General features: G+C 37.1%; 1 protein-coding gene across 1 annotated transcript; it reads left to right on the top strand.

The window, feature by feature from the left end:
* Positions 1-235: 235 nt before the first annotated feature.
* On the top strand, positions 236-23326 carry LOC126470072 (G-patch domain and KOW motifs-containing protein). The gene is made up of 7 exons (XM_050097588.1): positions 236-1027; positions 1113-1282; positions 18874-18959; positions 19090-19193; positions 20849-21005; positions 22390-22503; positions 23014-23326. Exons 1-7 carry the CDS (start codon positions 885-887, stop codon positions 23077-23079), a joined length of 840 nt encoding a protein of 279 aa, XP_049953545.1. The 5' UTR covers positions 236-884; the 3' UTR covers positions 23080-23326.
* Positions 23327-24528: the final 1202 nt, after the last annotated feature.

Consider the following 24528-nt stretch of genomic DNA (forward strand, 5'->3'; position numbering starts at 1 on the left):
CGTGGTTTCCTTCATTTTTTTTTTATATTGACAAAATGTACGCTCAAAACCGCAAATGCTCCGGCTGCGTTCTGTGTGTCAGACATTTTGACGTTGGCCCTATACTTATTGAACTGAATGTTGGCTTCAATGTGTAGGCCTTATCCTATAAATATTCGCCACTGTTGGCTCAGATGTGTGAACGAAGAGCTACACATACGCCGAGTGGCGAAAGAGGCTGTAACGGAGCGAACAAATACGTTCCATGTTAAGGAAACGGCGCTTGATTGAACATCCATGTTCTAACCTTGATTCTAAACTCTTTGAATAAAAATGCCCTTACGAGTAGTGAGTGCATCTTTGAGTTATAAACTAAAGTATAAACAAACAAAGAGGCATACAGGAGTTACAGGACGTGTGTGTTGTTAGAAAAAAATGAGGAGAAACAGTGTTGCTTGTTTTGTGATTATGCTGGTTTGCGTAAATGAATCATTATTGACAGGTATTTTGTCGCATCATTCTTAAGCCGATGACAGTGTTAAATACATTCGTTTGGGCGACAACCATCGTGAAGTTTTAACTAAATATTACTTATATCAGGGGAAGTTAAATAGGAGTACAGGTATTTACTTCTAACTAACTTTACGCGTTAGAGCCTTAGTCCGTTTTGTGTATGTTGACACGTAGGGATTTGAGAAGATAGTGCGTGTCCCTACAGTTACCACCTGATGCTCATCGTTTATTTGCTAGTAAATGACAACCTTATGTCCAGTATTGCTGTCATCTCTCACCATGAGTAATTGATATTTAAGTGTTCACGAGGACTCCATAGAGAAGCAGTGTGATAGTTTGCAATACACCACTTTGACCGTCGCACTGTGTGTAAAATTAACACTACAATCAACATGGATGGCACAGCTAAGAAAATATCTTTCGGATTTTCAAAACTACAAAAACCGTCAGCACTGAGCAAACCGAAGTTTCAGAAATCCGAAGACAAAGTAGAGTATATTGACTGTTTAGAAAGTAAAACGATCAAAGTGAAAAGGTAATTGTCCTTTCTTCGCTAGTTTAGAAACTTACAATTACGGGTTGAGCTTCTGTACATATTTTTAAAACTCAGTATGTTTTAGTGATACAGGGAAGTCAAGTGACGTCGATGATGTAGAAAACGATAAAAATGAAGTGAAAGTCATTCCACTTCGAAAAAACACCATCCGGTTATTCCCAAAACAAGAAGAAAGTGAGAAGGTGCCCGTCGATGACTCATTGGAAAGTATAGCGGCAAGGGAGATTTTAGAAGGTTTGTATCAGCAGCTTGCTTACCCGCCTTTCTTAGCTGAAGGAATTACATAACATAGAATGCTTTTTAGTTTCAGCTCTGTACATGGCGTTGTGTGTCAAAAATCACATTTCTGTACTATTCCCAGCTAAAGTGCACCATTTGTTATAGGCCTGTTTAAAAGGAAATTTGAATAAGTGTACATGAGTCATTAGCGTCCTCTAATAAACTTCAAGGTTGCCATAACCTCATGTCTTTCTTAATGTGAATATCATACATGATCAGTTTATTTATATGACAGTAAGAACGCAAAATAATCAAATGTTGCATAGCCTCAGGCATCGATTTGTTGTCGTCATCAGTATTTGCTCAAGATGTAATATATATCAGTGTGACTTCATCTGAAATCTGCTTTGTGACTGATTCAATCATTGCTAATTTTAAATGTAACTCACCTCATTGCCATCATTGCATCTGTGCTTGATGTGCTTTTCAGAAATGTTGTACCACAAACTATAAAATTCCCTGCTAAGTATTTTCACACAAATTTTATATCTTACCAAAATATTGATTATGAAAAACACCTGGAAGGGAGGGTCATAGTAACTTTTACTGTACTTCAATGTAGTCAGTCATATACTCGCTGTATACAGGTTCCTGCCACAGTTTTCTGCCCATGACTGTGCTATCCATTTATTTCTCTTCGGTGTCTTTGTTTATGTTGTCCTTCCGTCCTACTTGGTGCGTCCTTCATCCCCTGCTATTATCCACTGCCCCCCTAAATGTGTTTATCAGTGTTCTGGCTTCATATTATATGTAGTGGAAAAATTTCTTTTCATTGTCCTTCTAGTAACCCTACTGGATTTGCCAACGTGGGATACAGATGTGTCAGTATGTGTCATGTCACATATCTGTTGAGGGCACCTGTGATGGGAACATGGCCGATATTGTATGGTGGTCATATATGCTTTTGTAGTGGTCAAATATAAGGCCACCCTCTAAAGCTCTCTTCCTCAATTGCTGTTGTTTGACGTGGTTTCCAAAACCGTTTATCTTTATGGAGCTGTCATTATGAAATGCATGTTAATCTGCTAAAGAGTATATTCAACTAATCTGAAACCATCTCATATAATTTCTGTTGTGGCTCAGATAAATATTTCACCAAGAGCTATTTCTTTTAGTTTTGCGGATTAATAGACAATTTTATGTTGTTGTTACAGAGTTGATCTGTGGTGAATAAACATTATTGGCCCTAGTAAGAGTTACAACAATCCTTATGTTACCTAATTTCTTGTGAGTGGTAGCAGTTGTCATGCCCAGAGTCTGTGGGTATCAAGAATATTTTGTTATTTGTATATTATTGTTCACTACTTGACACAGTCTATAAGATTCTATCTCGTTTATTGCTAAACTGCTTGAAACCATAGACACAAACTATAATTGATGTTTATTAAAATTGTTTTTGCAGAAGTAGATCTGCTATTGGCAATGTATTTGCATTCATAACAATAAATGAAAATGTATTGGAATGTAAACAAAAATACGTTACTTGTTCATCAATTTTATGAAAGCTTATGATAACCGAAACAGTGTTTAGCAAAATGGGATAAAATCTGATCATTTTAAAAATAGAACTGGAGCAAGACAGCCGGAAGCTCTTTCCGCTTAAATTAATACCTGCTGTGATCCTCCAAAGAAATAAAGTTAATGTTTTACCATATGCACATGATATTGAGCTCATTGGAAAAATTGTAATAGAGGTTAGGCAGTGGCTTGTGGAGATTGTAGAAGAAGCATCCAAACTTGACCTAAAAGTAGACGACGACCTAAAAAGAAAATACTTGATAGTTCAAAGTTGTAGATATGCATGAAACAATCAGTCACATTTAATAATTGGCAAACATAAATTTAAATATGTTGAATAGTTCAAATTTCTAGATGCTGTCATAGATTAACAAAATCAGAGACAAACAAAAAAGTAAAAATGAGACTGCAAAATGCCAATGAGCCTACTACTCGATACAAAAACTTATAGCGCCACAGCTACTGCCAAGAAAAACTTGAATGAAGCTATATAGCACAGTCATCCAGCCAGTCCTAACGTATGGTGCAGAAACATGGAGTTTAACTAAAATGGTGGAACACCAGACAGAAGTATCTGAAAAAAAAGTTTATAGGAAAACCTTTGTGGTTCATAGTATGATAATGATTCACAGAACAGGAAGAGGAGCTACAACACAGGAACCCATATTCTTCCACAACAAGCAACAGTAGTAAGCATAATAAATTGTACTGTAGCTTTTTATGAAAATAAAGTAAGAATAAGAATCTTTATTAGCCTTTCAGTATTTTCTTATACAATGGGCTTATCGGGTAACATTCTCTTTTAATTCCATTATACAGTGTGTGAGCATTATAGACTACATCCTTTGGGGCTATAGTTCCTAGTTTATTATAGTATAGAACTTGTGAGGGTTTGAGTTCTCTAATTTATTGCGCAGGTCTTTTGTCTGTATATTTTTGTACATTCACAGAATTTAGCACATGCATGTGACTGTATTCTTGCTGCTATTACAGTGCTGCTCATCTTTTGTGACCTGCACACAAATTTTGTTTGCATCTGAATTGTAGGCTGCAAAAACAACTAATACCAGTAGTCTTTGTTGTGCTAACAGAATGAGTTTCAATTCCTTCCTTCATGTGTTGGCTTCAGGCACCTATTTTTCCTACATCTCCCATTTTCTGGATTTTTACATTGTGTTTACAAATCCTAACAGTGCTCTTCAAAAATACATTCCTCATTACCTCTCTATGTAATTTCTAAACTCATCTGCCATCAGCTACAGAACCTTGCTCCTAGTGTCCAATAATGAAATTATCAGACTGTCCCCACCACTGCGGTATTATGTGCATGAGAGACTGTGTGACACCAAAGTTGTCTTAAGTTACCTGGTAAAAATAGTGAGATCACAGATGCAAGCAGTGGGAGATGGACTCTGAACTCGTTTGACAAGGGGATAAGTTTAAATGTAAAATGTATAGCTCTTATTGATTATCTGGTATTGCTAACAAAATATATAAAATAAACTTTAAAAATACTGATTTAAAAGATATTCTTCTTGCCGTCTCAACCATCTGTGGGCGACGCTATTTCAACTCTGCTATTACATTTCCTTCCATCTGGGCTTTGACTTCAGCCTAGTATTCCCACATTTGTTGCATGTATACAGAATGCAAACATAACAAAGAAATAAACAGAGACAGGCAAAGCTTGGTACCATTAAGAAAGCAGACCAGTTGTAATGACTGCCTAAAATGCATTTCACACACACACACACACACACACACACACACACACACACAATGAGAGAGAGAGAGGGGGGGGGGGCAGGGAACTGAGAGGATGGAACTGATGTCCAGTTGTCAAGAGGAGTCTTTATGGTGGTAGGTGAAGGCATTACACCACAGTTGTCAAGTTGAGATGACTCATGTGGTCAAAATGTCTGATACCAAACAAGAAGTCAAGAAACTAAAAGGTGAAAAAAAAAAAAACCTGTTAGAGAATGTGGCTAGGAACTGAAAATAGAAATAGTATTGTATGAACTAAGAGGGAAAAATGAAGATCATTGTGGAATGACAGAAAAGATAACATATACAGGTCACAAGAGAAACATGTACTTTATTGTGTACAAATGAAATAGCATGGACTGGTAAAGAAATTTTTTCAAGTGCATCCCAAAAAAGTAATAGTTACAAAGTGAGTTAAGGATTTAAAAATCCCCTGTCTAAGGTTTATTGAGTGGAGTTTTGATCTAGAGTTGATGAATACAAATGGTTACACAAACCTGAAAGATTACAAGGCTTTGAAGAACAACTGCAGAAAGACCAAGAAATTATGAGCTGGAATATTAGACAAACCACCAGGCTTTTTTGTCCATGCTCTTTGTAACCCTTGTGTAAATGTGAAATGAATGCAGAAACAGATATCTTCTGCAGTATAATATAATGGAATAGTTTCCTTATACACATTTCATTTCTGGTTGGATCTAGAAAGATCTTCTAATTTACTACAGAGTAAATTTACCCACAATTTTCAATTCTCTGCGTGTACTGTGAACAGCTCTTATGGTCTTTTTACTGTAATTTCCACAGTGACAGCAGGACAAAGCAGAATTGTAAATTTGGCTGTATTGCCTCGAGTCTTTGCAACTTAGCAACTTGTTTGATGTCTACCATGTTTCATTTACAAAAGGGGTCAGCAGAAGAAAGTGCCAACCAACAAGAGCATATTGTGGGTTATTGTGTGCTTGGTCAAATTCAAACTCACTTTAAGCTCCCCTGCCCCTCCAACCACCCCCCTCCCCCCCGAAATTGAGCCCACTTGAATTTTGGAAGACATGTAACATATCATGTATGGAATTACTGGTTTTCCCACATATGCTTTTTATTTCTGGATTCCAGTAACTGTTGCTGACACATATGTACCTCGAAGTTGTCTCCTCCCCCCTTTTATTGTATTTATTTCTTAATTCCTGTCTTCATAGCCTTTTTTAAACACACCATTTCCCTAACTGGCCAATGCCAATCTGATTTACAGTTCTGCCACCTTTCTCCCATGCATCTCTTTGTTGCATTTCTTTTGGATCAAATTATTATTTTGACAACCAACTTCCTCCATTCTCAGTACTGGGAATTTTATCACTACTCACTTTTCAACACACTTTGAGACAGTCTTGGTACATTATTACAGATTTTTAGCTGTTATGTACTCATGAATAAAAAAAGAATTAATTATACAAAAATGAAAACTCTAGGTAGGGATATTAACAATGTAGGAAAAGACAGATTGCTACCTACTGTAAAGACAATGCACTAAGTTGTAGACAAGCACAACTAAAAGGTATGCATCTGACTTGAAGAACTATGTAACTATTTGTGAGATGTTTAAAGTGGGGTTATGATGTTGTACAAGTAATACAGTTAAAAACCATGGGTTTTTGTTAAGCCAGCTTGACTGATGGCACGTAAATACGCGTAATGTTTTTGATCTAGTATTACCTGCTCTTTGATGTTGTTATGTGAGTACCTACTGACAGTTTAAGGTATTATTTTTTATGATAGATGTGGTAGCATTAATGACACATACATATGCCCATATATGTTTTTAAAAGTCACACTTACACAGGGTGATTCCATGTCAGTTGGTCTTGTTTTAAAGGTGGTCCCCACTTGACCATATCAGATTTTGTTCAAATTTGGTGTGCACATTTGCTAAGCAACCAGAGAAAGATATACAGTTTTTTAACTACCAAATTTTAATACTTTGTGAATAGGGCCTCTTTAGCAAAGCGTGCACAAATGTCACAGCAACTTTTCACACATTTTGTCCACTTTCAAAGTGGATAATCAGGGTACAGCTCCAAATCTCTCAGGATAGTTGAACAGTTTGCATTGTGCATATGCAGTAAGTTTTATATCATTTGGCTCAGTGCTTTTGCTCCAACTGTTACTCATTTATGTGGTACCTAATTAAGTGATTTTTTAACTCGTGTATCTCAAAAGGGTCTTAAGATACCTACTTGCATTAACTATCACATGAAAGAACATATTCTTCTCAACAAAATATCAAATTTCCACAAATGCTATTTTTCCTTAAGGGTGTATAATTAGGCCTACGCCTTAAAGCAGGGCCGGCCAGAAATTCTGCACGGGTGCGGTGCTCCTGCACATGTGCAACTTCCGGGTCACAGCGTGCACGCCGCAGCCGTCAGCGTTCATGTAGTGCATGTTTCTACGCACAGATGTCGCTTTATCCACTTGCTGGGATACTCTGTACCAGCGCATTCCAGTAGCCTTTCCACAGCTTGCAAGCCAACCATGGGAAGGTATTTCACGTATTAAGCATTTAAAATACTGTCACAGTCTACTCATTGAAACGTCTAGTTTTATGTCAACAGTTTTACCCAGTAAGACAAGTAATACAGTTAAAAACCATGGGTTTTTGTTAAGCCAGCTTGACTGATGGCACGTAAATACGCGTAATGTTTTCGATCTAGTATTTAAGAAAGAGAGCACTTAGTGACTTCCAGTGAACCTTATTCATGATTTCAAATAACATTAAACTAATGCAAGGTTTCCTATAACTAATTGTCAGTGCCCTCAGTTACACCCACATAAATTCTGTCTCACTGACCTCTGAGCACAATGATAACCACAGACATCTCGATGATCACATGTTATTTCAATACCATTATTGCTATATATTTCATCAGTTCCATCTGGAATCTGCATAACAACCGACAATTAGATGAATGTTATGTTTTATCGACTTCAGCTGAGCGTAGCCCTTCACACATAAAAAAAAAAACTAAATGTAAGTATACATAGGAACAATCGGTTTAATGATCAATTTTCCTGATAATAATTTAACATGGAGCAGATTGAGGCAATAATGCACAGTTAGTAAACAATAATTGTAAATTATGAAACAAATAAATCCAAACACATTTATAACTGGTCATGAGAATTGATGTGGTTAATATCGGACACAAAAGCACGGCTCATTGACAAACGCAAGCAGTTGCGAAGATTTTCATCACTTATGCTTGATTGAAACCTTGATTTATTCATTTTCATCACCGAGAAAAATCTTTCACAAACATATGTCGATCCGAACATGGACATAACTCTCGCGGCTTCTCGGTGCGGGAGTGGAAATTCTTGTTGTGAAAAATTCGTGGAAATTCTTGTTTTGAAAATTTTTTGTAGAATTCTTTTGTACTTGACACTGCAAAGAACTTGTCCTTCAGTCTTGTACTGCACTGTAGGTCGATCAGTTCCATCTGTAGATCATTCGGAGCATCTTCAACTGACGACGAGAACGGTCGAGCAAAGAGGCGAATGACAGGAGACAAACTCGTAACATCTGCAAATCATACTCGAAATTGTTCCTTAATTCCTACAATTATTGACACGTATTTTTTAAATCTAGCACTTTCATGGACCAGTCCAAGAGTCGGGAAATGTGCAGTGTTTTCTGTCAAAAGCTGGCTCTCCCAAAGCGCAAGCTTCCTTTCAAAGACATTTACTTTTTCCAACATGTCAGAAATTAAATTATTTTCACCTTGCAAACTGACATTCAGGTTTTTCATATGAGACGTAATGTCCACGAGAAATGCAAGGTCTGATATCCAAGTGTCTTCCAACATAGGTTCACTTTTTCCCTTCTCATGTAAGAATGTTACTATGACCAAACGTAAATCAAAAAATATTTTCAGCATTTTACCTCGACTGAGCCAGCGTACTTCAGTATAGTAAGGTATGTCGCCGTACTCTGCTCCTAATTCCTTCAAGAACCACCGAAACTGGCGATGCGTAAGCCCATGTGTCTTCAGATAGTTTACAGTATGCACAACAATTTGCATGGCGTTTTCTAACGTTACTGATTTTGCACAAAGCGCCTCTCGATGCAGAATGCAGTGAATTCCATACAACGTCTCGTCTGTGCGCCCTAGCTTTTTGCGCATCTGTGCTATGAGTCCTCTCTGATGGCCTTGCATTGATGGTGCTCCATCTGTGGTCACTGAGATTAACCGATTCCAGTCCATACTAACACCATCAATCGCTTGCTCGACAGCTTGGAGTAAGTACGCACCTGTAGTAGTCCCTTTCAAAGGTACTAAGTCCAAAACGTCCTCTGTTACACAAAGTGCATTATCGACACCTCGTATGTATATCACAACCTGGGCTGTATCTGTAAGATCTGTTGCTTCATCGAGCGCAACACAGAGAGCAACAAAGTCATTAGCCTTATTTATTAGCTGCATGTGCACATCGCCGGCCATAGCACTGATACGCCTTGTCACTGTTTGTTTGGATGGACTGATTTTTTGAAACCTGCTAACGTTCGTGTGACACAGAAGTTCTGCAACATCAATCAGACACACTTTCACAAACTCCCCTTCGGAAAGGGTTTCCCAGATTGTACAATTCTTAATGCGATTTTAAAACTTGCTTGCAGTGAAAATTTAGTGTGGTTGTCATTCTGGAAAACTGAAAACAGTTCATTGTACAGCATACAGTAAAATAGACATAAATGTAACACAAGAAACTAAGAGTTCAACGCCGCGTGGGATTAGCCAAGCGGTCTCAGGCACTGCAGTCATGGACTGCGTGGCTGGTCCGGCGGAGGTTCGAGTCCTCCCTCGGGCATGGGTGTGTGTGTTTGTCCTTAGGATAGTTCAGGTTAAGTAGTGTGTAAGCTTAGGGACTGATGACCTTAGCAGTTAAATCCCATAAGATTTCACACACATTTGAACATTTAAGGTTCAAGAAGTATCAGTTGCTTTGACGTACAGTAAAATCGAGTTGATGTGTCTCATCCATTTTCTTAAGGACATTTAATTTTGCTTGGTGTTCTTCACTGATGAGTACACTACACTCGTCTTCATGATATGTATTGTTGTGTCTTTCAATTGAAAACTTACGCTGGTCGCCTATTATTCAGCACACAGCAAACACTGTGAGTTTTCGTCAACGGCTACAAAAAAGAATTGCAGTTCCCAGTCATTTTTAAACGACTGAGAACATAGATCTCCCGGCCTTTGCTTTTTCACAGTACCTGCCATTTCTCAGTACTTCTCTGTTAAGGTTACGGTCACCAGGGGTAAACGAGACTGGGTATGTTGCGCTCTTGCTTGTACCACATAAACAGGGAAGTGGAGCCGCCGCCGTTCATTTAGGACTCATGTGTAATAACAGATGTCGCATGCGTGCACACATGTGCAGCACTTCCGCACGTCTGCACACTGTGCAGCATTTGGCCGACCCTAGCTTAAAGGATCAGAAAACAAAGGATTTTTAAAAGCAGTGGTCAGTCATGGTATAATTAACAGCTTGTGTTGGTCCATGGTGATTTTTTGCCACTGTTGGTGTGTAAAACACTGGCATCAATATCACAGGGTCACACCCAGTAGCCAGGCATGTTCAGCGATGAGTGGAGGACCTTTCCCATTCTCCCAAGCCTCATAATGGTTTGCTTAAATAAAGATTTTCAAGCCTGGGAGTGTGTTTCTTAAATAGTTCCCAAGCCTTTGGACAATTTACCAGAGTTTCTCAAGCTTCATCTTTTGATATCTTTGTGGCTCTCAAGCTGACTTACTGACACATCATAAAACAGCGTTAGTACTGTGTTGAAGTTAATTTTGCTTTAATTTGAGTAACAAGTGTTTTTGGGGAACAGTATTGCTGACCCACTGTTGTTGTAGGTGCCACAGGTAGACTTGTGAGTGTTTGCTAATCAGAGATGTGATTGTATGTTTTTCAAGCAGTGAGTGAAACAGTCTCTAAGGACAATAAGGATGTATGAAATCTATGTGCACCATTCTCCTGAGATTTCAAAGACATTGCCATATTATGTAACATATCACCTGGTTACGGTTTTGAAACCACAAATTCTGGGGAATCATCAGTTGGTTCTGCTATTTTGATAATAAATAACGAGAAAACCAGTGGCAACCTTTTCACTTTGTTTTCAAATTAGTTGGAATAAACTGGCAGAATGTGTGTAAACACAAAAATGTGAGAATTTGGTATTCCTTTAGGCATTGTAGGCTAGTTTGCATAGCCAGTCTCTTTCGAGTGCCCCCAATTCCATAACTTGCAGACTTTCCTGGACTTGTTGCAAAAAAGTTCCACTCAGCATTTACACTAAAGTCATTGAGGCAGTAGCACTGGTTGATGAAAGTCTTGAAAGTTTGGTGCTGCGCTGTGGACCAATTGCTGAATTGTATTATTTTCTGCACATTTGTCACTTGTAGTTCCAATAAACACACAACTGGTGATTTATCTGGTAATAAATATGCAACCATTCGCTTTTTTAATTTTTTGATACATTTTATTTAAACATAAACATGTTTTCGAGGCACTGCGGATCGTCAGGTGGAGGTTTTACAAAATGACTATGCTATGGACCAAGTGTAGCTAGCTGCAGTGCTGACACTGCTGGTGTAAAATAATGGAAATTTAGTAATCAGCGACAAACTGTTTATAAATACTGTTTGTTTCTTATATTTTAGGTGCTTGCAGTGCACTGCCTTGTTGTGTCTGTATCAAAGCACTTCCTATAATGTACATTATTAAGCTATGTGCACAAATATATAGATATAACTGTTAATGTACATTAAAATTATGTTGCCAATTTAAAAAAACTCCTGCAGCTAGCAAAATTTACTGAAATATAATATCTGTACTATAATACAATGTATCTCATGCCAAAGATCACAATGTGGTAAAGTGTAATATCTGTTGTGTCCATATTCTTTGTAAAAGCATCCAGTGTTTAGTTTCTGTGAATCAAGTAAAACCAAGTGCAGCTAAATACTGTGATATTTGTGCACATAGCTGAATATTGTACATTATAGGAAGAGTTTTGATATGGATGCCACAAGGCAGCACATTGTAAATGCCTAAAACATAGAAACTTTTAGTTTCCTCACCGATTACTAAATTTCCGTCATTTCCACCACCAGCATCAGCACTACATATAGCTGCACTTAGTCCACAGCATAATGTTCTTGTAACACCCTCATCTGATGATGAGCCTACAATGGCTTGAAAATGTCTTAATGGTTGAATAAATCGTATCAAAAAATTAAAAAAAAAATCGAATGGTTGCATAATTATTACTAAGTAAATCACCCATTTAAACCATAGTCGCAGTTCATAATCCACTATGGATATACTGAAACACACAATTTTTGTCATAATAACATGAACTGCACTTGTGCCGTATCTTAGAGTACCACTTTTCTTCATCTTCTTTTTATTTTTTCCCCTGGCATTTATCCAATGTAGAATGCAATCCACTTTTTCAACATTTTGCAAATTATATGTTGTTATTTAATTTTATGGCCAGATGCCATTCTTGACACCACAGTCATCCAGGTAACCTAAGGGTGAAGTAGTGTGCACTATCTGTCTGCGAATCATTTGTTCCAAGTATTATTATACAGTATGTTAACTGTTTGCATATTGTGTTCTCTGGGATGGAATTTGGGTACCAGATCAATAATTACCTAAATGAGCCTGGGAAACCACCTAAAAATCACACTCATGCTGGGTGCTGTATGAGCCTATGGCTGTTAATCCATAATGCGAATGCATCTGGCCCGCACCTCTGCACACAAGCTAGCACACTGCACATTACACTATATGGGCTGTATGTCTTAGGCTGTCACTAATTATGCAAAATCTTTTGTGTTGTATTTGCTCATTTTTGATAAAATGGACAACAGTGGGATGCACAGTAGTTTGACCATATTACCACTGAAAACTTTGGACAGCATCCTGGAAATGAAAGAGTGATTCTCTGCAAAATCAAGCGTTGCAATGATTTCACCAAGCTTAAGATTTTGCTTCATAGTTTTGAGATATTATGTTTGATTTTTTGAAACAAAATGTTGAATGGTGAGGTCAGAGATTTTTGATTCCATCTCTGTGACGAAATATTCTACCATCAGTTGCTTAGTTTCAAGTGAGGCATGATCTGTTTGAATCCACTGTACGTACTCCACAGTTTCTTCAGGATCAGTGTCAGTAAGGTGTGATTCAAGTGCATTTCTTCAGGGCATCTGTCACATTGCTGCAGCATCTAAGCTTTACCTATTTGCAAACATTTCTGTGATCTTTGGAGGGTAAAAGTCAAGAATAGGGCCAGTGATGTACTTATGTGTTTTGTGCAGGAATGTTGTTAAGTGTTATGCAGTCAATGAGAGAGCACCAGGCAGACGATGTGTTTTGAAGTAATACATTCAGAAGCAAAGGTGAAACATTGCTGTAAACAAGGATTATAAATTGCTCCTTGTTTGAGTCACAGCTATTTAATCTGTGCTAGTACCTGCAAACCAAGGGCAGCTTCGCAAGCCATGATATTTGAAAAAGCAGTGAAATATTTCTTTGCTCTGTGTTGCTGCACAATCAGTCTGCACGAGCACACTGAGTAACCGAATCAATGTTTTTTAATTAAATCATGGGATAAGGTTGGCTCCAATTAATCCATGAAACATGCACCAACATGCGACATAGCTCTGCAGAACTAAATTGCTTAAATCAGTCCACTTTATAGCACTGGCTGCCATAATCACAAAATGTTTCTCTCAAAACTTACTAATACACCAAAAAACAGCAAACAAAACAATGGTTTCAATTTTGGTATTAGAAACACATTGCCTGTCTGTTTGCCAATCATTGGTTCTGTCAAAGAAACTTCCCATTGGCCATGAGAACTGATGCGTTGCCAACCTACAAGCAAAACATAAGCACCACTATGAATACTGCTGACCCTGATCTAGACTTTAGCCTTTTTGGTGACCTCTGTAGCTCGTGGTCATCAAACAACATGCTAAAAATTCTAGTTTCTATGAGAAATTGTTAACAAAACAATAAAATAGAACTGAACAGTTAGTTTGATTTGAGACAAGACAAAGTGTGGTAAAAATTAATTTTTCATTGTACGTAATTCCAAAGCAATTTTAAATTTGTGAGAAACAGCAAATCTTTTTATCTTTTGAATCTCACTGAATTTCAAAATTATTTATCACATGTAGAATGATTTGTAGTAGAATGTTACTTGTCTTAGAGTTTCTCTGTTGTTGCTGGGGTGAATACTGGTGATCTTGCTTTAACGCAATGCCATTTTATGATTGGATTTCTTATGCCTGTAAGAAGATTAAGGTAGCACTCTAATTACTGCAATGATGTAGTTACATCAGTTTTAACAAAATATCACCATACTGCACAAAAACTTAGTCCAACAACTTTGCACGAAGACTGTCTCATACTAAAAACCCACTGAGTTATTGCCATGCCACACTTCATAATGCAGCAATAATGACATATGCTGAACTCCATTACTGATTTGTTTTACAATATGTTTTTCAGTTTGTGTAATAGTACAATTCTGATTGTGTTCAAATCAGATGAGATGAAATGATCTTTAAACAGTGATTTTACTTCTGAATTACTTTACTAATTTTATCACTAACATTTTTTCAGTGTGTGTATATGTTATGGATTCAGTTGCATACACATCTTGTGAGGTAATTTATGTCCTGTCCCAGAACTCTTGTTGTTGTTGTGGTCTTCAGTCCAGAGACTGGTTTGATGCAGCTCTCCATGCTACTCTGTCCTGTGCAAGCTTCTTCATCTCCTAGTACCTACTGCAATCTACATCTTTCTGAATCTGCTTAGTGTGTTCATCTCTTGCTCTCCCTCCACGCTGCCCTCCAATGCTAAATTTGTGATCCCTTGATGCCGCAGAACATGTCCCACCAACCGGTCCCGTCTTCTTGTCAAGCTGCGCGAAAAACTCCTCCCCAATTCTATCCAATACCTCCTCATTAGTTATATGATCTACCCATCTGATCTTCAGCATTCTTCTGTAGCACCACATTTCGAATCCTTCTATTCTCTTCTTGTCCCAACTATTTATCGTCCACGTTTCACTTCCATACATGGCTACACTCCATACAAATACTTTCAGAAACGACTTCCTGACACTTAAATCTATACTTGATGTTAACAAATTTCTCTTCTTCAGAAATGCTTTCCTTGCCATTGCCAGTCTACATTTTATAGCCTCTCTACTTCGACCATCATCAGTTATTTTGCTCCCCAAATAGCAAAACTCCTTTACTACTTTAAGTGTCTGATTTCCTAATCTAATTCCGGCAGCATCACCTGTTTTAATATGACTCCATTCCATTATCCTCATTTTGCTTTTGTTGATGTTCATCTTATGTCCTCCTTTCAAGACACTGTCCATTCCATTCAACTGTTCTTCCAAATCCTTTGCTGTCTCTGACAGAACTACAATGTTGGCAAACGTCAAAGTTTTTATTTCTTCTCCATGGATTTTAATTCCTACTCCAAATTTTTCTTTTGTTTCCTTTACTGCTTGCTCAATATACAGATTGAATAACATCGGGGATAGGCTACAACCCTGTCTCACTCCCTTCCTAACCACTGCTTCCCTTTCATGTCCCTCTACTCTTATTACTACCATCTGGTTTCTGTACAAATTGTAAATAGCCTTTTGCTCCCTGTGTTTTACTCCTGCCACCCTCAGAATTTGAAAGAGAGTATTCCAGTCAACATAGTCAAAAGCTTTCTCTAAATCTACAAATGTTAGAAACGTAGGTTTGTCTTTCCGTAATCTGTTGTCTAAGATAAGTCGTAGGGTCAGTATTGCCTCACGTGTTCCAATATTTCTACGGAATCCAAACTGATCTTCCCTGAGGTCGGCTTCTACCAGTTTTTCCATTCATCTGTAAAGAATTCATGTTAGTATTTTGCAGCAGTGGCTTATTAAACTGATAGTTTGGTTATTTTCACATCTGTCAACACCTGCTTTCTTTGGGATTGGAATTATTATATTTTTCTTGAAGTCTGAGGGTATTTCACCTGTCTCATACATCTTGCTCACTAGATGTTTGAGTTTTGTTAGGCCTGGCTCTCCCAAGGCTGTCAGTAGTACAATGGAATGTTGTCTACTCCCGGGGCCTTGTTTCAACTTAGATCTTTCAGCGCTCTGTCAAACTCTTCACGCAGTATCATATCTCCCATTTCATCTTCATCTACATTCTCTTCCACTTCCATAATATTGTCCTCAAGAACATCGCCCTTGTATAGACCCTCTATATACTCCTTCCACCTTTCTGCTTTCCCTTCTTTGCTTAGTAATGGTTTCCATCTGAGCTCTTGTAGTTCATGCAAGTTGTTCTCTTTTCTCCAAAGGTCTCTTTAATTTTCCTGTAGGCAGTATCTATCTTACCTGTAGTGAATTAAGCCTCTACATCCTTACATTTGTCCTCTAGCCATCCCTGCTTAGCCATTTTGCACTTCCTGATTTCATTTTTGAGGCGTTTGTATTCCTTTTTGCCTGCTTCATTTACTGCATTTTTTGTATTTTCTCATTTCAACAATTAAATTCAATATCTCTTCTGTTACCCAAGGATTTCTATTAGCTCTCATCTTTTTACCTACTTGATCCTCTGCTACCTTCACTATTTTGTCTCTCAAAGCTACCCATTCTTCTCCTACTGTATTTCTTTCCACCATTCTTGTCAGTCGTTCCCTAATGCTCTCCCTGAAGCTCTCTACAACCTCTGGTTTAGTCAGTTTATCCGGGTCCCGTCTCCTCAATTTCCCACCTTTTTGCAGTTTCTTCAGTTTTAATCTACAGTTCATAACCAATAGATTGTGGTCAGAGTCCACATCTGCCCTTGGAAATGTCTTACAATCTAAAACCTGATTCCTGAATCTCTGTCTTACCATTATATAATCTATCTGATACCTTCCAGTATCTGCAGGCTCCTTCCATGTGTACAACCTTCAGAACTGTTAACATGACAATAATACTAGAACGTTCTGAGTAACGTAAAGCTGCATCGTAGAAGTGAACATAAAGTCCTCAACCAAGTGGAAATACAAATAGACAAAAACAGCAGTTACTCAAAATATGTGAGGACATATAGCTATGGAACTGAATATGTCCCAGTCCACCACACTGCAGTCTTAACATTTTTCTCTGGAATGGCCTAATAGGTGTTTGCATGAGAAATTTTATTAGGTAACAGTTGCCCTTTAAGTGGAGAAAAAAGTATTTGTGAAAATTTGTTATTTTATTCAGAAAAGATGTTTTTCAAATGCTGATCAATGCAAGCCTGTACCAGGTATCTCTTCTTAGATACAGGGGTTCAAAAATCACTTACTTTGGCAGCAAATTTGTTTTCGGACAACTTCGGCCGCTAAATAATAAAGAGTGTGTGGGTAGCTGGTGGCTTGCTCCTTGTAGTTGAAGCTGAGAAGGTATAGGCCGTTCCTCCTATGAACCCGCCTACCATTTTCCTCTGCTACACCTTATCCACTATTTGGGTATGTCACATCTTAATTTATTAGTAAACACAGTTACATAACTATATTACAGTATAATCCACAAACTAATCCTTGTGAATGTGTTATGAAGGAATTAGGACAATTGTGTAAAACTTACTGTTCTATAAGGCACACTACCTGGGCACAACTAGTTCCAGAATTTCAAGTAATCCTTAATAAATGCAGGTTCGAGTCCTGTCACCAAATGAAGTTTTCTTTTTCTTTTTTTTTTTTTTTTTTAAAAAAAAGGATATGTTTTATGTAGCTGTTGGCTCACTCCTGTTGTTGAAACTGAGTCTGGTTCAGCTAATAAGTGCCTCTGAAACCCCATGTGTAGCTGAGGAAAGGCTTGACTTCTTCATGTTCTGCAGCTGTTATTGGAGCAAAAGAAGCTAACTTCTACTCATATCATGAAAAAGCACATCCTCTACTTTCCTTTTACAAACATATATTTCCTTGAATTGGTGTACAGATCATTAGTGTGACTCATGAATTTGAGTATAACACAACTTTTCGTACTACATACACCTCAACGGCTCAACATGACAATCCAGATTCCAATATATTTCTTTTGTCACATAACCATGCTGTGTTTTGTTCTCATTCTTGGAGAGTGTGGTTGCTCTTTGACGGTCAAGCCATTGCCAAGCTGTACATAGCAGGTGAAGCCATTTATTTGTTCACACATTTGTCGTTTCCTCATATTCCACACCTCACGTTTAATGTCTGCACATACAAAAACAAATACCTGTGCACAGTATATGTTCCTTGACTTACTCCCTACGTAGTATTATTCTGTTATGATCATCTTTCCTTATATTACACAAGGAGTGTGAAATATCATTTGTCTAAATGACATGTAACACTTCACTGTCTCAAAAACTATGAACCCAAAAGTACAAAACTTACAGATTTTTATGAATAAGCTACTAGGCAATAAGGTAATAAAAATAGAGATATCTAATCCACCTACATAAAGAGATCAAATTACTTCAATTTGGGGGAAATTTTGTTGTGACAGAATTTGTTGGCAATGTCGAGTGTGACTTGGAGCCAAAGTGGTGAGGCAAATGACATAAAACTTACAGAATGTGCACAACACAAACTGTTCAAGTTTTGTAGTCTACCACAACTATCCACTGAGTTACTGCACTTCATACAGAGGTAAAATGTTTTATATGTTGCTGTGACATTTGCACATCTTTTACTTCAGAGGCCTCTACTCACGAAGTATTAACTTTTTAGAACTAGGTATTTGTAAATTTTAAATTTGATTATTGAGTAAATGTGCATACCATATTTGAAAAAACTCTGATACGGTTGAGTGGGAAACCCTAGGTCACCTGAGATGGAGTAATCCCACATTGTGTGTTATTTGTTGTGTAACTCTTCACATGTGTTTTCATTGCAAGTGAAATGTTTCAAATGTGCCATGCACATGGCCACAAATTTTTGTCTGGTTCACACAAATTATTAGCCATACAAATTGCTGTTTTACTGTAGTCACTGTTTTCTGGAATGGTTTGAAGATGACAATAAGTTACATTGCCAAATTATGTTGTAATCTGCCTGATCTTAAGTGCTCATGGACCTGAGTGATTTGTACTTTTCTTTTCTGAAGCTTAATGCTAGTGATAGCTTAGAGTGTATACAATTCTTAATTGAAAGTTCTCTTTCAGAGTCAAAGGGAAAGCAGAAGGAAGCGGCTCCTTCTACACTTGTAATCGATCAAAAGGAGCAAGAGACTGCTGACCTCCAGAAAGAGGTTTGTTGAAGACACCATCTTTGCATTTCTAAGTTACATTCATTGAGTTTTGGAATATGCTGCATAGTTTTGAGTTGAAATCTGTGAAATTTTGAACTTAACTGATGTAAGTTTTTTTCATTACTTACAGCCTACTTTGGAAGATTATGAATCTGTACCTGTTTCCAGTTTCGGCATGGCAATGTTAAGAGGAATGGGTTGGGATCCTAATAAAGGTGTTGGAAAGAATGAAAAGTGAGAACACCATTGTTGAAATTTAATCAGTTGAACATATTACCCCCATTTTGTTATTTCTGCTACATTTAAAAGCATTTATACTGACGACAAATAAAAGTAGTCCTTACCAGCAATATTATGTAAAAGATAGATTGCTACTCACCATACAGAGATGCTGAGTTGCAAACAGGCACACCAAAAAGACTGCTAACCATGTGAGCCAAAAGAACTTCTTCTAAAGTAGACAGAAAACACACACACACACACACACACACACACACACACACACACAGAGGTGCATGTGTGTGTGTGTGTGTTTGGTTTAGAAGTCTTTTTTCTGTGCCTGTCTGCAACTCAACAACTCCTCTCTATGGTGAATGTGTATTGCTTAGCAGTCTTCTTGGTGTGCCTGTCTAGAACTCAACATCTCCTCTACACAGTGGGTAGCAATCTATTCTTTTCATAATTCTGGTATTATTCCAGCCTGTATTTTCCTTTGTTTGAAATATAGTCTTAGTTTTATTTATAGAAATTGCCATACATATGCTAGAATAAGTTTCCAAATGTGAAAACATGTTCATCAGTAAAGATAAACACATCAGTTGGAAACTGTATTCATTACCCAAAGCATAGACAAAGATGGATTGCCTCCAAAATGGAGAGTATTCATATTACTCAATGATTTATGATACCCTAAGTTCCTGCAATGATCCAAAATGTTCAGATATTAATAACTGTTACTGGCTGGATCTTGAAATCAAACATGGCACCTGCGCATCACCAGTCAGCACTGGTAACTGCTGCAGCATGCTGGATGACACAGGCTGTGGGATTGAGTCAGGCCCTTAGGAAACAGTGCCCTAATGTTTCAGAGAGAAGTTTATAGAATCTTCAAGAACATCTTCTAAAATTCAAATACTGACACTGTCATCGACAGCAAAATGCTTGGAAGATCAGTTGAACAGTATAGATAGTATTATGAAAAGGTTTTACAAAATGAATTGCTACAAAAGTAGGGAAAGAATAATGGAATGTAGTTGAATTAAATAAAGCAAATCAGAAGGATTTATATTAGGAAATGAGGGCCTAAAAGTAGTTGTTGAGTTATTCATTTGGGCAGTCCGACTAACTGATGGTGGGCAAAGAAGGTAAAATATAAATGGAGACTGTCAATAACAAGAAAAGTGTCTCTGAAAAAGATAAGTTTACAAACATTTACTGCAAATTAAAATGTGGCATCACACTCAGCTGAGCACAATATGCTCAGTTTCAATTGCTGCTTCACAACCCATGCAGTCTGGACCCTTCCCCCAATACCAGCTTCTCTAAATTACATAGATGGCAGTTGTCCTTGCAGTACAGCCATCTGTCCTTTAATCCTCATGGCCTCAAATCTCTTCTACCCTCTGCTCCAAATCCAACTCCACTCCTGCCCCATGACCTTATCTTCATTCATCTTACATCCACAACCTCTTCACTTCTTCCTCTGTTCTATCTCCCCCTCCCAATCCACTACTGTGTGATGAGTTTTTACCTTTACTTCTTAAATTATGTATGCATTTATATTGTGGTTCAGGAAATATAAATTTAATTGATCAACTGACTGAGTGAATTTTTTTCTTGGGGTTTATGATCAGTTTCATTATTTTTATGTGTGTGAATTTTTGTTTTAGGCAGGTTAAATTATTTGAACCAACTCTTAGACCAAAAGGACTTGGACTTGGAGCAGGGAAACAGACTGGAAGCAATGGTGATGGTGAAGATAATAAGGTGGAGTTAGGTTGCCATGTTAAAATTTTGAGTAAAACAAATGCTGATGTCACTGGGGAGGTATGTGTCATTCAATTTTTCAGTTACAAAAATTATTTACTATATGATTTCCTTTTATTTTCGGTCAATTACACAAGAAATTTTTATAATACTCCTAGAATTATGATTCAGCACCACGCATGTTATAAAGTAAACTTTTGTGCTGTAGTTTTATTTCAGATAAATTTCTATTGCCTCTCTGTATACCGAAAGTACTTCAAGTATAGACCTTTGCCACTGAGCCAATGTGATACACTTTTATCAGAAAACCTGCAGCATCACTTACTACCTTAGAGTCGATGAAAATGGGAAGTTGTCTGTTGTAGTTGAAATGTGTTGTGAATAATGGCATTCCTTAAGGAAATAGCAACAAAGGATAGCAAGTCCTACTGCATACATTCCTTGAGGACTCATTCAACCTACTGGAAAGGCCATTCCAGCAGAGATTTAGAGCACTGAATTCTAAGAACATTATATTGTGCCCCGTATCAGAACAGATGCCTCTTACCTTGATCTTCATTGGAGCCTGCTAATGAGTGACAAAGAATGTTCAGGTGTCCAGCCTTGTTGTATTTTGTTTTGATGTTCATGGATTTCTCTTCTGTTTTGTTCATATGTACAGCAATGTGAAGGTTATTTATGACTGAAACTGGTCGTGAATAAATAGCACTTTGTCATCACACATTTTTCCAAGTACAGTATATCATTGCTGTTAATAATTACTTGAAAAAATATCCAAATATAACATAGATTGAATCAGGTGCTTGGCTTTCTTTGACTCAGGTTAATCAAATTACTCTAACATGATGTCTGTTCAAAAAATTCCAGAACATTTGTAATTTCATGTCAACAGTGTGTTGAGGTGCAATGTGGTTGACATCCTCATATCATGAAATCCTGATGCAGCAACTTGGAATGCATCATGTTGCCACCAAATTCGTCTCACTGCTCATGAGTCAGTTGCGACTGTTGCATCTGCCTCATCTTCTGTACTCTCCAGACCTGAACTCTGCAGACATTTTTATTTCCAGAGCTAAAAGCCCCATTGAAAGGATGAGGATTTGCAACAATAGACGAGATAAGAGAATAATGTGCAAATGGCACTTCGTGCGATTCAGAAAGGGTGTACCAAGACTGCTTCTGGAAGTGGAAATGATATTGGTAACAATGTATCAATTGTGCAGAAGAGTATTTTGAAGGAGACAATGCACAATAAGTAAAAGATGAGCATAGAAAAATTTTGTGGACAAAGCTCCAGAATTTTTTGAACAGACCTCGTGTACGTGAGCAACTAAAAGGGCCTCCAGTTTTTATCAAGTTCTTATTTTACACAAACATCAATGAGACATGTCAGTATTGTGTGCGAACACACACATGCAAATGAGTTTTTCTGTCCTTTCTTTAGGTTGTGTCATTTGATGAAGATTCTGGAAGATTAGTAGTAAAAACATCTGATGGAACATTTGTATCTGTCCATGAGATGATGGTGAAGGTTATAAAGAAGAAAAGCAGCAATGATGTAAGTGTGGCTTAGATCTGATATCAGTAAAAATAATCTTTTATGAATGGTATAAGTTTTTAAAGGAATTAATATGAAATGTGATTATATATCCAAGGTTAGTACAGATTTTAATAGGGCAAATTAATAACGAGAGCACTTTCAAAATTCTAACAGAAAAAATCCTGTTCTTTGTAATAATTGCAATAAAAGTAAGGCACAAAGATGCTTCTTTTGGTTATGGTTTTTGTGTCAACTAGTTCTTCTTCTCAAATTGAGAACAGTAGTATTTTCTACTAACTTTAGCTTTGGATCTCTGTTGTTTATAAGATTACATATTGTCTATTACAAAAGGTGAATTTATCATGGGTTGAAGTGAATTAGCACAATGGTTAACTATAATGTACCACAGATAATTAATCCCGAATTGGAAGATAACATACATTAAATTTATTTTATGGATATTGTTACCCTTTAATTTACTTGATCATGTGAGTCCGTTAGTTTCCTACAGGTGTGTTGCTTTTGCAGGCCAGTTCCAGTAAGAGGTCTTATGAGAATAATTCAGCAACCACAAAGAAGCACAAATATAGGTAGCAAGACCTGTTGTGAAGTGAAGAAAATACAGTGACTACTTGTGTCCATTAAACAAATGACTGCAAAAAATTGGAAGAACTAAATTTATTCAAGTTTCCCCAGGGTTTTATTGACAAAGACTTAAGTAATTGTAATATAGGTTTTACTGTAATTTTACACAAGTTTTTGTCTTATTTCAGAATAAAAATGAAACAGCTTTTATACATGAAACATTCTGTGTGAAATATATGTACAAATGGCCCTATGATTAACTATTACTCCCTCATCCAGCAACAGGGTGTACTGTTACTTATTAGTAATTTAATGACATTCCTCTCAAAACTGTTAATGCAAAAGTGCTAATAGCAATATGTGTTTCCTTAAAATTATCTGAAGTATGAACATCATAAAGGGACAGAAATTACTTGGAAATATCGAATATGATTTATCTCTCGGTTCTGAGGGCTTCGTTTTTGCAGCAGATTAAATGAGACAAACGGTTTCAGTATGAAGGTTGTTGCCATATACATATGTATACAGGTCGATTGTCACTGAAAAATTTTTGCTAGTTGTCAAAGACAGAGTTTAATCAATAATTTTAATATGACTGAAGCTATTGCAAAAAAATGTTAAGAGGAGTCAGTTCATTTTACAAGAAATGTTGATCAAATATGATTGCAAATAACTGTTACGATAACGGTGGAAATCGGGGTATTAGCCAGCTACAATGATTTGGCTGGTCTGCTGGTCTAAATTTATGGTATAGTAGGGCTGTTCTCAATACAGCTTGTGAAAAATTACTGAAGTTCCAGTGAGTAGCATTGCACTTAACAGCTTGGTTAACAGCACCTGCAGTAACATATTTTATGAGTTTCTTGTTTAAAATAAAGTGGAGTGAAATATTTGCAGAAAATCCTCCCTCCATTCCTTTCACCAAAACCCAACACAATGAAAATTTGCTTCACAGTCTTTGTGTAAAACAAGCATATAAAATAAGTACAATAGATCTAAGTTTAAAATAGAAAGTTCGGGGAATTCCTGGGAACTTGAAACATTTCTAATATATTCTTGTGGTCAGATTAAGGAGAATGCATACATCCTGGGACAACTGGGAAGTCCAGGAAAAACCCAGGAATATTTTAGAATTCTGTGAATTTTTCATTGTTTTAGTTTTTAGTTAAATTTTTATAATTTTGACTGGTAAGAACTGGTGCTCTAACAAAGAATTTTTTTTTATCCCATTGCTACGTAATGAAACATAAATGAGAGAATTACACCAAAATAGAACTTCAGTAGCAAAGAAAATGTGTCATTTACAACAAAAGACTGTACACAAGCGTCTACTGACAGCAAAATGTGTCAAAGGTTTCAGGATGAAGACTATACCAAATAAACTGCTTTTAGTGAGCATGATGTCACAACTGTTTACATTTCCAAAGGTTCCCACACAGGACTGACGAATCGCAGCAG

The sequence above is a fragment of the Schistocerca serialis genome, chromosome 1, assembly GCF_023864345.2.
Source record: "Schistocerca serialis cubense isolate TAMUIC-IGC-003099 chromosome 1, iqSchSeri2.2, whole genome shotgun sequence".
NCBI lineage: Eukaryota > Metazoa > Arthropoda > Insecta > Orthoptera > Acrididae > Schistocerca > Schistocerca serialis.

Excerpts from the sequence above, each read along its gene's own strand:
- LOC126470072 (XM_050097588.1), top strand. The coding sequence starts at position 885 with ATGGATGGCACAGCTAAGAAAATATCTTTCGGATTTTCAAAACTACAA. Across the intron at positions 1,283-18,873 it reads GGCAAGGGAGATTTTAGAAG|AGTCAAAGGGAAAGCAGAAG; the intron begins GTTTGTATCAGC and ends GTTCTCTTTCAG. Across the intron at positions 19,194-20,848 it reads GGTGTTGGAAAGAATGAAAA|GCAGGTTAAATTATTTGAAC; the intron begins GTGAGAACACCA and ends TTTTTGTTTTAG.